At 37.4% G+C, this 15,415-nt stretch overlaps 1 protein-coding gene across 2 annotated transcripts in view; it reads left to right on the forward strand.

The window, feature by feature from the left end:
* Positions 1 to 14,931, forward strand: part of LOC128531351 (cytosolic carboxypeptidase 4) — a 107,325-nt gene extending 92,394 nt beyond the window's left edge. For both annotated transcript variants that reach the window (XM_053505160.1, XM_053505161.1), the window contains 2 exons: positions 4,842 to 5,005; positions 13,200 to 14,931. In XM_053505160.1, coding sequence (XP_053361135.1) covers positions 4,842 to 5,005; positions 13,200 to 13,455 — 420 coding nt within the window. In that variant the 3' untranslated portion in view covers positions 13,456 to 14,931. The remainder of the gene's footprint in view (positions 1 to 4,841; positions 5,006 to 13,199) is intronic.
* Positions 14,932 to 15,415: the final 484 nt, after the last annotated feature.

Raw genomic sequence — 15,415 nt, forward strand, 5'->3', positions numbered from 1 at the left:
AGAAATTATTATTATTTTTATTATTATTATTATTGTTATTATTATTAGTAGAAGTACTATTATTATTATTATTATTATTATTATTATTATTATTATTATTATTATTATTATTATTATTATTATTATTATTAGTGGAAGTATTCTTATTATTATTATTATTAGTAGTAGTAGTAGTATTAGTAGTAGTAGTAGTATTACATGTTTACGATTTTGCATTAAATTTTAAAGCAATTTTCATCCCTTTCTTGACTGGAAAAGTCCTAGTGATCATCATTTCGGTGAATCCCTAATAAAGGCGATAAGGACAGAGAGGTAAGTGGAGAGCAGAGAGCCGAGCGCGTGTCAATGTTCTTCAGGTGTTTTATTGAAGGTTGCGAGAGAATCTGCAGAAACACAACTTAATCACGAGCTAGCGCTTTAGCTAGTTAAAGCGTCTGTGCTGATTTCATTAAGATAGCCGTTTGTCCTTAATCCATAAAGAAGATACTTGATTACACTGAGAAGGAAAAAAGGAGGAAATCGAGCGAGCAATTTATTTTGTGGTTTAAAATTGCACGAGTGCGGAGATAAGATTAGACGAGCTGTGAGAAGATTGATCACGCTGATTATTCTGCCTGATCTAACCTGTGTTTGCGCTTCAGAAACTTTAATCCCAACTTTTTACATGAAATCTTCATAAATTACTCAAAAACATACTTCATTATGTCTCTCAATTCTTTTTCTCTCTCATTATTACTGCATCTCGGCTTTATTTTACCTTTATTTTGCTTCATGATGGTTGTTGTTGCTGTACAGTTACTAAGAACAGTCACTGCACTTCTCTATTTTCTTGTTGTTTCTCGCTTATTTTTTTTTTCTTTGTAGTGAGAGTTTTCACCCAGGCCACACCCACCAGTCATTAAAAGTCATAAAAAAAATTTCATCAAAACAAAGTTTGTAAACAATATTTGTAAAGAAATTCTCTAGTTTCTGAAGCAGCAGTATTTTTTTTATTAACTTAAAGAAGGAGAAAAGAAGAGCTACTCCTTATACACCTCCATTTTTAATGAGAGTTGAAAAGTGTGTGTGTGTGTGTGTGTGTGTGTGTGTGTGTGTGTGTGTGTGTGTGTGTGTGTTTGTGTGTGTGTGTGTGTGTGTGTGTGTGTGTGTGTGTGTGTGTGTGTGTGTAAGTGTTTGTGTGTGTGTGTGTGTGTGTGTGTGTGTGTGTGTGTGTAAGTGTTTGTGTGTGTGTGTGTGTGTGTGTGTGTGTGTGTGTGTGTGTGTGTGTGTGTGTGTGTGTGTGTGTGTGTGTGTGTGTGAGTGTGTGTGTTAAACTGATTGATGCAGGCTCTTCGTCTTTGAGGAGCCGTTCTCAGACTGAGAGCTAGCGGACACTTCAAACAGCACACTGAAATCCTCCATAAATAATTTGTAAGAGTTAGTCAAGTGCACGTCCGATTTTACCCAGCATGCATCTGTGCGCTTGGTGAATGACTCTTTTCTGTTTTGTTTTTTTTCTTTTGGCTAACACACGCCACAAAATAAAGGTTATTCCAGCCATAAAAATATTTAACTGATTAATTGACTTTTATGATTCACATCATGCTGTAATTAATCTGTGAGTCAAGTTTAAAAACATAGACTATTATTTTTACAATCTGTTTGGTTTTCAGTCTGTTTCCCCTAGTTAGAATCAGACATGATGACCCTGACCGGGATGTAATCGGGGCCGGGGTCTAATGACACACGATTCCTCAGCGCAGATTTCAGCTCTGGTTTTTAAGATCAAAAAGAAATGTAATAAAACCAAACAACTTTTTTAAAGGAAAAAAAAACAGGAACAAACTAAACTGTTTCTTGTAAAGCTTTTAAGTCTGAGTGTATTTGAGTGATGAGTGTAGGAGTAAAACACACTGATGAAGATCTCTCTCTCTCTCTCTCTCTCTCTCTCTCTCGGTCTCACAGTCGACTCACCGCGGTAATACTGCATCATCGTTTCAATTAAATTTAATTCAATTTAATTTGTATAACACTATTAACAATTGTCATTGTCACAAAGCAGCTTCACTCAATCAACAGAAATCAAAAGAAACGTTGTATGGACTGTGAATGTGTATGAATCAAAATGATCAGATTGTTTCACCCTGGCCTGAAAGGAACGGTGGCAGCATCGCGGGTTGTTGTTGTCGCACCTTCAGTCAGAGGCAGTGATGGGTGAGATGTGATCACCATGGAACAGGTTTCTTATATTAGGTTCACAGTTACAATACATCACAGTTATCTCATCTCATATTCAGTAGATCAGACCACGGATATCTTATATATAGTAGATCGGACCATCAGTAGAGTATCTTGTATAGAGTAGATCAGACCACAGATATATTATATATTATGGGAGATATCTTATATAGAGTAGATTTGATTGTAAATATCCTAAACAGAGTAGATCAGACCACAGATATATTATATAGAGTAGATCAGACCACAAATAGTTTATATAGAGTAAATCAGACCACTGCTATCTTTTAAAGAGTAGATTAGACTACATATATCTTATATAGAGTACATTAGACTACATGTATCTTATATAGAGTAGATCAGACTACATATATCTTTACAAAGTAAATCAGACCACTGGTATCTTAAACAGATCAGACCACAGATATTTTATATAGAGTGGATCAGACCACTGTTTTTTTTTTAAACAGAATAGATTAAAGCACAGGTATCTTACATAGAGTAGATTGGACTACATATATCTTATATAGAGTAGATTTGATTGTAAATATTCTAAACAGAGTAGATCAGACCACAGATATCTTATATAAAGTTAATCAGACCACAGATATCTTATATAGAGTAGATCAGACTACATATATCGTATATAAAGTAGATTAGACTACATATATCTTATATAGAGTAGATCAGATTACAGATAGCTTATTCGAAGTAGATCAGACCACAGATAGTTTATAAAGAGTAGATCAGACCACAGATAGCTTATATAAAAGTACATTAGACTAAATATAACATATAGAGTAGATCAGATCAAAGATATCCTATATAGAGTAGATCTGACCACATATATATTTTATACAGTTGATCAGACCACTGGTATCTTAAACAGAATGGATCAGATCACAGATATCCTATATAAAGTAGATCAGACTACAGATAGCTTATATAGAGTAGATCAGACCACTGGTATCTTATATAGAGTAGATCAGACCACTGGTATCTTATATAGAGTAGATCAGACCACTGTAATCTTATACAAAATTTATCAGACAACAGCTATCAGTGGTCTATCTACTCAAATACATTTTCATAAACACTCCTTTACCCAGTCAGACACAGAGGCCACACCCCATTTACCCAGTCAGACACAGAGGCCACACCCCATTTACCCAGTCAGACACAGAGGCCACACCCCATTTACTCAGTCAGACACAGAAGACACACCCATTTCTTCATTCGGACAAATTAGCCACATCTTTCTCACTAACATGTAGCCACTTAGCTTGTGGTGTTGATGGATGATCAAGTACACAAATAGCTGATGGATTGAATGTTAGCTCCACCCTTTTTTGACCCAGTAACACTCGTAACACCTGACTTAAACGGCGCTGAGACGCAGAGGCCCTCAATTTTCCCTGTCCTCTTGGTGACATCGGACATGTTTACACTCCGTCTCGCACCTCGGGGCACAATATGTGGGTTGATGGAGAATAAAGATAAAAATAATTTCTCATTAGTGCCGTTATGTCTCGTTTATTAGATCACGACCTCAACCAGGACTCGAGTTAAAATGAGAGAATTAACACCACGCTGGTGCTCAGGTCACCGTCTCAAATATTCATCATTACTGTGTGGACGTTTATTTTTGGTCTCGTTGCCATTTCCTCCAGCAGTTACGGACGAAACCACACGTCTTTTAACTTTTTTCTTCTCTAAAAGTCTAAAGCTCAGATAGTTTCGGTAATTTAATAGAAGAAACATTAAAAAAGAACAAAATTAATGAAGCACTTAATCACAGAGAGGGGAGTTTACCATCATCATCATCATCATCATCATCATCATCATCAACCAGTGAAGTCATTCTTTATTATCAGCACTCAGTGAAAGAGAACAAAAAAGTCCAGTAATGGAAACTTTAAATCCAAATCATTAAATGTAAATATAAATCATCACATTTCTAATGTAAAGTCTAAAGTTAATTGATTATGATATGAATATCTAGCTAGTGCTTATGCGTATTTCATACATCTTAACACATTAAGATTCACAATTCTTTTATTTATATAAAGAGTTTTAAAAAATACTAAATTATATATTAAGTGATATTTGTCTTAAAAACTGTGAATACCAGAAGTAATGATGTGATGTGATGTGATGTGATGCTGCTTTGTGTTGTTTGGCAGATGATAAAATTTTTCACTCTGATAAAAAGCATTACAAATCACAGTTCATAATTTTATTTTATTAATTAGTAGATTTTTAATGATTTTCCCCCAACACACACCTATATATAGAGAGAATTATATACTTTTATATACTATATAATGTGTATCTCAGATTAATTAATATTCTAGATCATTGTTGTTCTAAACGTTCATCTTTTTTTGTGAGTACATTAACTAGAAATCTATTGTTTTTTTCCCCTCGGATTATTTAATTATTGCAGTTTTCTGTTTACAGTTTGTTGGTTTAAATTGAAATAAAAAAGTTCAAGTATAAGTAAATACATTTAGAATTTCTATTAAATTCTGTGTATACAGTAATTATTTAGCTATAGTAATATATAGGTTAATAGAAAAATAACGTGTGTGTGTGTGTGTGTGTGTGTGTGTGTGTGTCCACAGGACCTACAGACAGGGACGCGTGAGTTAGAGGAGATGGGGATGAAGTTTTGTCAGAGTCTCGTCACGCTCAGGAAAAACTCCATCAACTACAGCAGCCGTCTGATCGGCCACGCGGCCGCCATCCTGGACCTGGACAACGGCCTGATGGACCACAAATCCCACAAGTCAGTGAGGCATCATCACTTCCTGTTACACACACTATAACAGACAGAGAGACACACAAACCTACAAACAGACAGAGGTATCACAGGACAAATAACACACGTCTCTGCGTCTGTATGTCTCTGTGTCTCCCTCTGGTTTTCTATTCCTTTTCGGTTGTCTATCTGTTTTTATTTAAAGATAAAATGGGTTACAAATAGACAAACAGACAGAAAGACAGGCAGCTGGTAAGACAGATAAAGAAAATAAAAAAGAGAGAGATAGACATTAAAATAAAAGCTGTAAATACTGTACATACATACAGACAAGACAGAATTAAAAACACAGACAGACAGAGAAACAGACGGACAAACAGTGGGACGGACAGACAGACAGACAGAAGGTGCAAGAGACAGAACTGTGAATAATGTTCTGCTGGGAAACTTTGGGTCCTGCTGCTCTTTTAGGTGGATGTCACTCTGACACGTCCCTCAGACTGAGTGTCATGGAGACGGTGGTCCCTGATGTCCTCTTTCAGCAGGATAACACACCCTGACACACGGCACACACTGATACGGGATTCTTAAAGGATCTGCTACTGACGGCTTGGTCACAGATACCACACACACACACACACACACACACACACACACACACACACACACACACACACACACACACACACAGTGGAATCCAGGTCTCATCAGGTCAGGGCACAGGGGCAAATGTTATGCAGGTGGTTTTAATGTTATGGCTGATCAGTGTGTACACTACACTGTAGTACACCTTCATTCACATGTGTGTGTGTGTGTGTGTGTTTGTGTGTGTGTTCAAATGAAGACATCTGCCCTTTTGTTTAGCCTCCTTAGTGCCGCTACATCGACTCAGGATTAAAACATCTGTGTTTTAAGCAGCGTTTAATACAATCGACTGTCCTGCCAGACTTTAGTGCTGAAACGTCATCGATTTGGTTATAAACAGAATCATTATAACTCCGTCTCATAGAGTTCACACTGAACGCCGTCTGTGAATATCTTTTGCAAATGGCTTGTGTGTGTGTGTGTGTGTGTGTGTGTGTGTGTATGTGTGTGTGTGTGCGCTTCCCCAACACCAGATCTATCATTATGGATTGGAGAAGTGATTATGATCTTTCACTGCCCCTCTTTTCTCCTAACGTTGTTTTTGTGTTTAAATGTGATTAACTCTGATCCGCTGTGTGTTTATGTAAAGAGCTCGCGGAGGAAAGCCAGATCAATCGTAGCTCAGGGTTTCACACACCACTGTCTGAAGTGCAGGGTACACACCTCTTCCCTGTGTTTAGTTTTTATTCTCTTCGTTTCTGACGCAACAGTGTTCGCTCGAGAGCAGCAGAAGATTTCTCTCATTGTCTCATTGTTCAGGACAATCAATCAATCTGTCTGTCTGTCTGTCTGTCTGTGTGTCCTAATTATTTCATCTGTTTCTTTCTTTCTTCCTTACTGCCTGTCTGATTATGTCTCTCTTGACCTCGCCATCTGTCTGTATGACTTTTTACCTATAATGTAAACATACAGTTTTCTGTCTGTCTTTCATCCAGACTGTCTGTAATTTTTTCCCCGTCCACTTCCACTGTGTGTCTCTCTGTCCACCTGTCTATTTGTATTGTCCCTTGCTGTCTATCTTTCACCATTCTGTTGGTCTGTCTTCAATTTTGACTCTTTTGTCTTTTTTTCCAAGTCTTTTTGTCTCACTCTTGTCTAAAAGACTCATCATCAGACACGTCCAATTTTAATTAATCCTGTCTGTCTTAAATTTATAACTTCTTTCTTGTTTTAAAATGTATTTATGCTCTCTGTATGTTTACTATCTGTCTGTGTGTATGACTGTCCATGTATGTATGTCTATGGATGTCCTTCCACCCAAACATCCGTCTGTCTGTCTGCATTTAATGCCTAATTCGTCTGTTTTTAATTTCTACTATCTGTCTGTCTGTCTGTCTGTCTAACAGATCAGCACTCGGGCTCCTGTCTGATAAATGAACGACCTAGCGTGACGTCTCCTTGCTAATATGTTTTGCTAGCTACAGCCTCAGCAGTTTATAATAATTCTAAAGAGGAAATCATAAAGATCATCTCTCCTGCAGGCTAATCAGTAACATCCAGCTAGTTCATTATATTACAGACTTTTACCGCTTTAGGACACCCAGGAGGTTGTTTGCTAAATTTTAAGCTGGAAGTGTAAGCGCTGGATTAGCTTTCCTAGCATAGTGACGCTAGCACATTACAGATTAGCGCAGTATCACAGAGGGGCAGAAGCTAATCCTGAAAGATACCTCTTACACACAGGCAATGTTTCACATTTTATACGTCTTTAATTCATGGTGTGTGTGTGTGTGTGTGTGTGTTTTGTTCAGTATAATTGTGTTGTGAGGGAAAAAACAAACATGGCCGCTTAATTACAAACTTGCGTCTGAGCTTCTCGCTTCGGTGGTCACCTGACGGCGATGTTAATTAGATTTGAAAAGTAAACAGAGTGTTGGAAAATGCAGCGTTAGCATTCTGTGGGTGCTAATCTCTTCAGCCGAATCCTTTTCCCCGACGGTAGTTTCACAAAATGTGTGTGTGTGTGTGTGTGTGATGACAAGGACGACTCTTTAGGACCAGGGGGAATAAAGAGGAAGCCGCCTGCATGAGCGACTCCATGGCTAAATCCACTTCTGCTAGCACGAGTGTGTTCATAAACGTTAATAAAGAGAATAAAACCAAAAAGAAGAAATTGTCCCACCTTTTATTTTATTGGCTGTAAAAATACAAACAGGAAGTGTAAACATTTTTGCTCTGGATCCTGATTGGTCAGAAGCTGTTGATTAATTTTCTGTAACAACACATCAGACAGTAGTGCAGGTTTGTGATGTGATTAATATACAGTAGATTTTTTTAAGCATTACTATTTTTTTTAAACTCGAAGAAATATTATATGACCAAGTTTGACCCTAATGGCTTCCCATAAACACAGTGTGGTTACCCAGCTGTGTGTGATAACAGAACGTTTAGCACGGACCACTGGACTTCCGTAAGTAACCAGAACTACCTCTGTGTAACAGCAGACGGTAACTGCACTCACTCACTCACTCGTGTGCGCCGGTTGTACTTATCCCAGTAGAAAAGGAGATGACGGACATGGTCCATGTGATAGGAGCAGATCGGAGCTCACACTATGATTACTGCAGCGGGGAGTTTACCATTCGAGAGATGTTAATTTAACATTTGTAAAATGTTAATGTTTAAGATATTATAAAGATGCATAATCTGTTTCCTCTGACCCGTGTGTCATGGATTTCTTTATTCCATTAATTAACCCTTAGGGGTCTGATGGCTTTCTGAAGACCTGCAGTGATTCAGCGCTCTTCTTAAAGTTGTGTAAATTTAAAATCTTTACCAACGTAGTAGCTAAAACAGTTCAACTTATTTACATAAAGCACAAACTGCGCTTTCGTAATGTGGCTGATATAAACATGTTCGAATTATAGCTACACATACGCGGAAATACAATTTCAAACTTTAGCAGGAAAGCAGAGAAGAAGAAGGAGAATAAACAAACCTGGAGTTCATGAAAGTGTTGGATGTTTGTTTATAGCAAAACAACTCAATTAGAAGACTTACTGTAGAAATGCCTTTAGTTTGGGGTAAACATTTATGGAATGCAATTCTTATTGCAATTCTATTAAAATTATTAAGAAAATCTGAGTATTTAACAATTTTGATGAATCGTGATTAATCACACTCTATGACTATAATTAACTAGATTCAACATTTTAATTGATTGACAGCACTAAACATTCTATTTCTTTTTATCTCACTTTTGCATAGTTTCAGTTGTGTATGTGATTATGAATGCTTTGAACATGTTATTGTTTCCAAGAATAACACACTAACAGCTCCAGGATCACGGCTCTGTAAAAGGTGACGATGTATCGTTTTAAAGTTTACGCCCTTTTTGCTTCTTCTTTATCACATGCTGTTGTGTCTCATTTTTTTTTCTTTCTTTCCTTCTTTCTTTGTATTTCACTGTTTTATCTTTCTATGACAGTCGAGCACTAAAGGGACTTTTGAGCTTAGTGTCTAATCCAGCTAGTACACTTCAAACGCTAAACTGAGGATGAAGCTAGTACAAGTCGGAGCATGGAACAGAAAACCACAAACTATGTTCACACTGATGAGTGCATTATTTTTTAGAATCGATCCCTAGCTAAAACTGTTTCTCATTAGGACAGAAAAAAACAGACACACAAGCGACACACTTCCAGCAGCGCTCGTTACCTGCGAGTGTGAAATTTTCAAACAATTAGCAACTTTAAATAACACGTGTAATAACAGGCATAATGAAAAGCCGAGAGATACAGTAAGCTTACACTGTTACCATGGTAACGTGCTACCAATGTGCCACCACCAGTAGTGTCACATTAGTAAGATATACAGTTTACGGTTTTAGTTTAGCAAGCATTAGCATTATCTGAACACCAGAACAGAAACTCGTTGTGATCTGCCCGGTGTGTAAGCGGCGTTCTCCGCATCAGCACATAATGACCAGCTCCTAGAAATGAACAGCTTTAATCTCTGAAAAATTCCTACATTCTAAGGTTCCATACACAGCCGCTCGGTCTGACTTTTCAATTAGTGTAAGTGGTCACTGAGGGAGGAAGAAAAGAAAACACTCCAGCATTCGTTAAGCGCTGCTCTGCCACGGAGCGTCTATGTATCTCCATCCTGACCGCCAGAGAGCCGAGTGTTTAACATTCAAGACCTGAGAAACAGAGAGCTTTATGGGCTTAATACTGAACAAAAACAGAACCTTTAACACAACACTTCGCTTTATTTTACTGTAACACACACACACACACGAAAATATACATACAGTACAGTGTTTATAATAATTTATCAATATCACACTGGAGGTCACGCTAATGTACTGAATATCAGCATGGCGCGGTACGCTGTGACCAGAAGGTGATGAGAATAAACCCTGGAGGTGGTGGACAGTCTTGAGAAACTCACCAGATCTTCTGTATATTTACACTTATTACACTTTAGAATATCAACTCCGGTAACTTCTGGGGTCGAATCCCAAATAGTGTTAAATGGAAAGCTAGTGCACTATGTAGGGTGTACAATCCCTTGTTCCACACAACAAGTAGTGCCCTTGATCAGGGGTTAGAGAGGGATTTGGGATTCAACCTTGTGTTAGAGGCTAGTTAGCTTTGTAGCTAAGCGTTAGTCGTGAACAGAACGACGCGGAGGCGATTCAGAAGGACTTAGAAGTGATGAGTGCAGAGACGGCGTGTTGTTTAAGACGCCATAACGTTATCAGATGTGTGTTCTTACTGAAAGTGCTTCTGTGACTGGGTGTGAATGTGGGTTTAGTCAGACAGCTGCTCTCTCCTCAGTACTGCGAACCGTACAGACCTACTCTCACCCACGCTGAGACACACAGTTAGTGTCATTAACCACTGGACAACACCTGGGCAGAACACACTCAGCCCCCACACAAAGCACAAAAACTAAGCTTTATACCAGAATGCAGGCTTTAGAACAGAATCTGATCCGGCGCAACTTATTATCCAGCATTTTACTGATATGATTTTTTTTTTAATCAAAACTTGTTTTACACATAATAATAATAATAATAAACATAATAAAGTTATAAAGATTGTAGTGTGTGTGTGTGCGCGTGTGTGTGTGTGTGTGTGTGTGTGTGTGTGTGCGTGTTTGAGAGAGAGAGAGAGAGAGAGAGAGAGATTCATCCTTTATCATCCTTTCGAACATAAAAATAAATAAATAAATAAATAAATAATGAATAATTTAATGAAACAAGAGGCAATTTTAAATTGTTGAGCAAACAAATAATAAAAAACATGTGCAAGTAAATTTGTTGTATTATTTATTATTTATTACGTGTTTTATTTAAATTATTATTATTATTGTTGAATAACCCAACACAAATGTTTATTTTTTATATATAATTATAATAATAATAATAATAATAATAATAATAATAAAAAGAATAATGTTTGAGAATGTTTAAAGTTTTGTTACCTCGCAAATATTGTTAATATTGTGTGTTTGTCCTTGACGTTAGACAGACGTCCATCTCACATCAACAAACTGAACAACAAATTGCTTCATATACGCAGCAGGAGGGCGCGATGTGTTTTTTGCAAAAGGTCATCGTCTCGTGTCTCGGACCCCCGCCGCGGCTCTCGTCTCATCTCCTCTCGATAATCACCGCGAGAGGAATACAATGTTTCTCCCCGGCAGATGTTATTCTCCCTTTAATTTCCACCCAGAGTGGAGACAGTGCACACACACACACACACGTAGGCCCACAGGGTAGGACAGGATGGAATCGGTGTGCTTGTCACACACACACACTCATTCTCCACAGATGTGTGTGTGTGTGTGTGGTTTTTATCTCATTAGTGTGTGACCAGGTTTAATGTTCACGCCTTTCCGCTGAAGGTCAGTAGATATTATTTTTCTGATTAATAAATTTGAACCGTAACCAGGAGAAAGGATGTTTAAAGGATCAGAGCTAAAAATCCCCCTCCGGGTCGTCGATCATTCAATTATTTTATTTAATCGTTTATTAAACACTGATACAAATCCTCAAACTAAAAATGTAAAATAATATAATAAAATAATAAACTCTTTACGTAAAATAAACAGATCTGAGGCTCAGGATGATGCGGACGCTTCACGGCGTGGGATGTTTTAACTCCAGAGGAAACCAACGGTTCCAAGTCCAACATGGAAGGGACAATAAGTGTCGTTCCTCAAACTAGCACTAGGGGGAGTCCAGCTAGCTGAACCTCTCTACATCCTCTGTCTCTTAGCAAAAGAGACAAATTTTAATTCATATAATTTATTTAAATATATATATTAAATTATAAATATATAATATTGGAATGGGGTTAAATATAATTAAGGTGATTGTACTTGCGCCGTAATGTGCGACTAGCGAGTCTGCGGAAAGGAACGTAGCACACGAGTAACTCACACACCGCAAGAAGTGACAGCCAGGGACAATATTTTAAATCTAGAAGCGTTTAAAGTTCAAATACAAAAATTTTTTGCACATTACATACATGGTTATTAAGCCAATTCCTAGACATACTGTATTATGGGTAATCTATGGTTTTGTTGGCAAATGATTTTGCTTAATGTACATATTGGTCTTTAGAAAGAAGCAGTATTATTTTAAGTTTTATTTTTAGTGTAGTGGCAGATAATTTAGCTAGTTTGACTTATTTATGTCTTTAAAACAAAAAGCGAGATTATCTGCCATTAAATAAGAAATTTATGTTTAAAATGAAAAATATCTCTAGAAGAAGTCTTAGCCATCTTATATTTGCTGTGCGTTACTCTTATATTAAGAGATTTGAAATTATTTTAACTAGATTCAACATATTTTTATTTGCTATGATATCACCTATGTAGGAATGTACAGTAGTTACATTTATAGCTATATTTGTGATTATTATTATTATTATTATTATTATTATTATTATTACTATTATTAGAGGTTTACCTGCGGCTGATCCTGACACCCGCGTGCCACAATTACCTTGTAGCAGGTACCTGTTGAATGGATTACTCGTAAATTACCTGAGAACGGATTATGCAGTCAACTCCATGCTGCTCCAATGTTTTGGCACCCTTATCTCTGCCCGTCGTACGCACTGTTGCTGTAGATGCATCACATCGGCCTGACCGTATCCGCTTTCGCTATTGTTACAACGTGTGTGACACGCAAACAGAATGACAAATAAGTTGTTGATGACGACTTGCTCCCTTTTAAAGAGCGGAGCGAGCCCGAGGTCTATTGACGATCATTTGCCCGCCATCTGTTTCAGGTTTACCAGCCCCACCCCTTCACACACCAGCTGAAGACGGGGCCGGTGCATGCCAAGATGGGGCGAAAAAGGCACAATATATACACAAATGATCTTAAAGTATGAAAGAGATAAACTGAACTAAAATAATGATGTACTGCTACGTTATTCTTGTTGGTTTGACTGTGATAAAATCTTACATCCTATAATACACTGATTAAATATAAATAAAATAGCTGTGCTGAACATGACATTTATTTGGTGAAAGAACAAGCTGAAGACATCATTTCCCTCACTGTAGACGCGTTTGTATCTCCTTGTCTTTGATCTTCGCTGTTGTCTCTTCTCAGCTGCTTCGAGGACGATGAGCCTCCATGTGTGGAGAACATCGAGTATTCGTCCTACAAGGAGAACTACAGCGCCACCGAGCTGGACGACGAGGTCGATGCAAACACCTCCAGCGAGGACGAGGATGAGGACGAGGACACGAAAACCCAGAACAGGAAGTCGTCCCTCTTTCCTCACGCCTGCCATCAGGATTCATTCAAAACTTTGAGTCTCAAGAGCAGCAAAAGCATCGACATCAACAACACCTACATGAGCTAGACCATGATGAGTTTAATGAGAGTCAGTAAAACTGTACGTTATTAACACAAGAGCTTGAACAAGAGCAGCGTGACTTCTGTAGATTAAAGCAAGAACTAAATATTGGCAGCTAACAAACAACTACAGTATACTATTGGTGTTATGCGTCTAAATAGAAGATTAGTAGCACGTTCCTCATTAAACGCTATCAGACTTTAGAACACGCACGCTGCTTTCTTAAAAAAGTCGCCATTTTCTGGTAAACAGGTAGCAACAAGCTATTTGTAAACGTACAGCAGAACTATGCAAACAATGCTTTAGACTCATTTTAACAAAAGCAAGTGATGTAAAAAGTTAAAACGCACACAAGCAAAACATTAATCTTATTTAAAAAGTGGAGCTAGAGAATAACTTCCCCACTTTCCGAGTGGGAATTCCAAGCTACTGTACGTGTCAGACGGAAAATCCGAGTTGTACCTTAGACGTGCACTATCGATGAAAAAAAAAAAAACATTTTCATCAATTAGAATTATTTGAATATTTAAATGCACTCACATGAGCCCCATGAGCCTGTAATAGAAGTGATCAATGATCAGTGGTTTTATATCCCGTGTAAAAGTCATTTATCTCATTTAGATAGTCTAGTTAGATCTCACCAACCTAGGGTTAAATTTTGCCCATTTTTTCCGTCATTAACATTAATTAATGCACTTTGGTACAAGTGATGGAAAAATCAATTGGAAAAAAAATACAATTTCACCCTGAACACCTGACAATTCTAAGTAGAAAGTGATTATGAAATTATTTTACCCCTTTTTTCTGCACTAATTGCAGTGACCTTTAAACAGCTGTAAATGCTGTCACACGCTTAAAAAATCCTACAAGCTACAGGAGCTCGAACTGAACATCTGGAGGAACAGGTGAAAATGATGCACAGAATTAAACTAAAATAATAAAATCCCAGAATGATGCTCTGCAATCCCTCCACATACTAAAAAAGCATACACAAAATACTGAATATACTGTATATTTATTATATTTCCGAGCCATTACAACAAGCTTTATATTATATTAACAACAAAACAGAGCTGCTTCAAACAACTAAATTTTATGAACAAACGTTTATTACAAAAAACCCCTGAAATTACACAACACCAGCACTTATGGAGTTAAAACGTTAGCTATAGATCCTTTGAGTTCTGTTCGGGTCTCAGGCCATGTCCAAACGTAGCCGGGTATTTTTAAAAACGGAGATTTTTATACTTTATTTTTAAAAAATTATTCTGTCCACAAGACCTGCGTTTTAAAATGTCTTTGTCCACATGATGAAAACGCAAAACGCCCTGTTAAGTGTTATCAGGAGCGTCCCTAATCAACAGGGGCCCGATCAGAAGACTAGACAAAATGTCATCACCGGTTGCGCTCTGTAGAAGTCCAAAGTAGTTCTTTGTAGAGGTACTGTTTTAAAAAAAATGAAAATAAAACAGTCTGATTATATTATCGGTATTCTGTTTGTTTTTGTTGCTTGAACAGATATTTCCTTTCTTAATTTTTTTATTTGATTTGACCATTGATTTAATCTTTTATTTTATTTATTTTAGCACATAACAAGAGAGAGAAAGAGAGCGAGAGAGAGAGAGAGGGGTGGGGGGTGGGGGGGTGCTCTAACCACTCTTAGTTTTAGCTCTATTAGGGCATGTGATCCAATTTGGGCTCTGAGATTAGTAGCCAGTTTGCTTTGTGAAGTTTGTTACCAAACTTAAATCCCGCTAAATTGTTAATTTGCTCTAATTGGGATCATTAAGTCTTTTCCTTTGCTAGGATTTTTCCCCCATTATGTACTTTACTGTATTATTTCTTCTAAAATAAGTAGCTTTACAAGGTGTTTTCTAAAGTGTTTTAGCATTTTAATGTTCTCTCTCCTGTAATGGCCAGTTTTCCTTCAGGGGAAAAGCTTTGTGAACGTTCTCTCACTATTTTT

Source organism: Clarias gariepinus, chromosome 10, assembly GCF_024256425.1.
Source record: "Clarias gariepinus isolate MV-2021 ecotype Netherlands chromosome 10, CGAR_prim_01v2, whole genome shotgun sequence".
Classification (NCBI taxonomy): Eukaryota; Metazoa; Chordata; class Actinopteri; order Siluriformes; family Clariidae; genus Clarias; species Clarias gariepinus.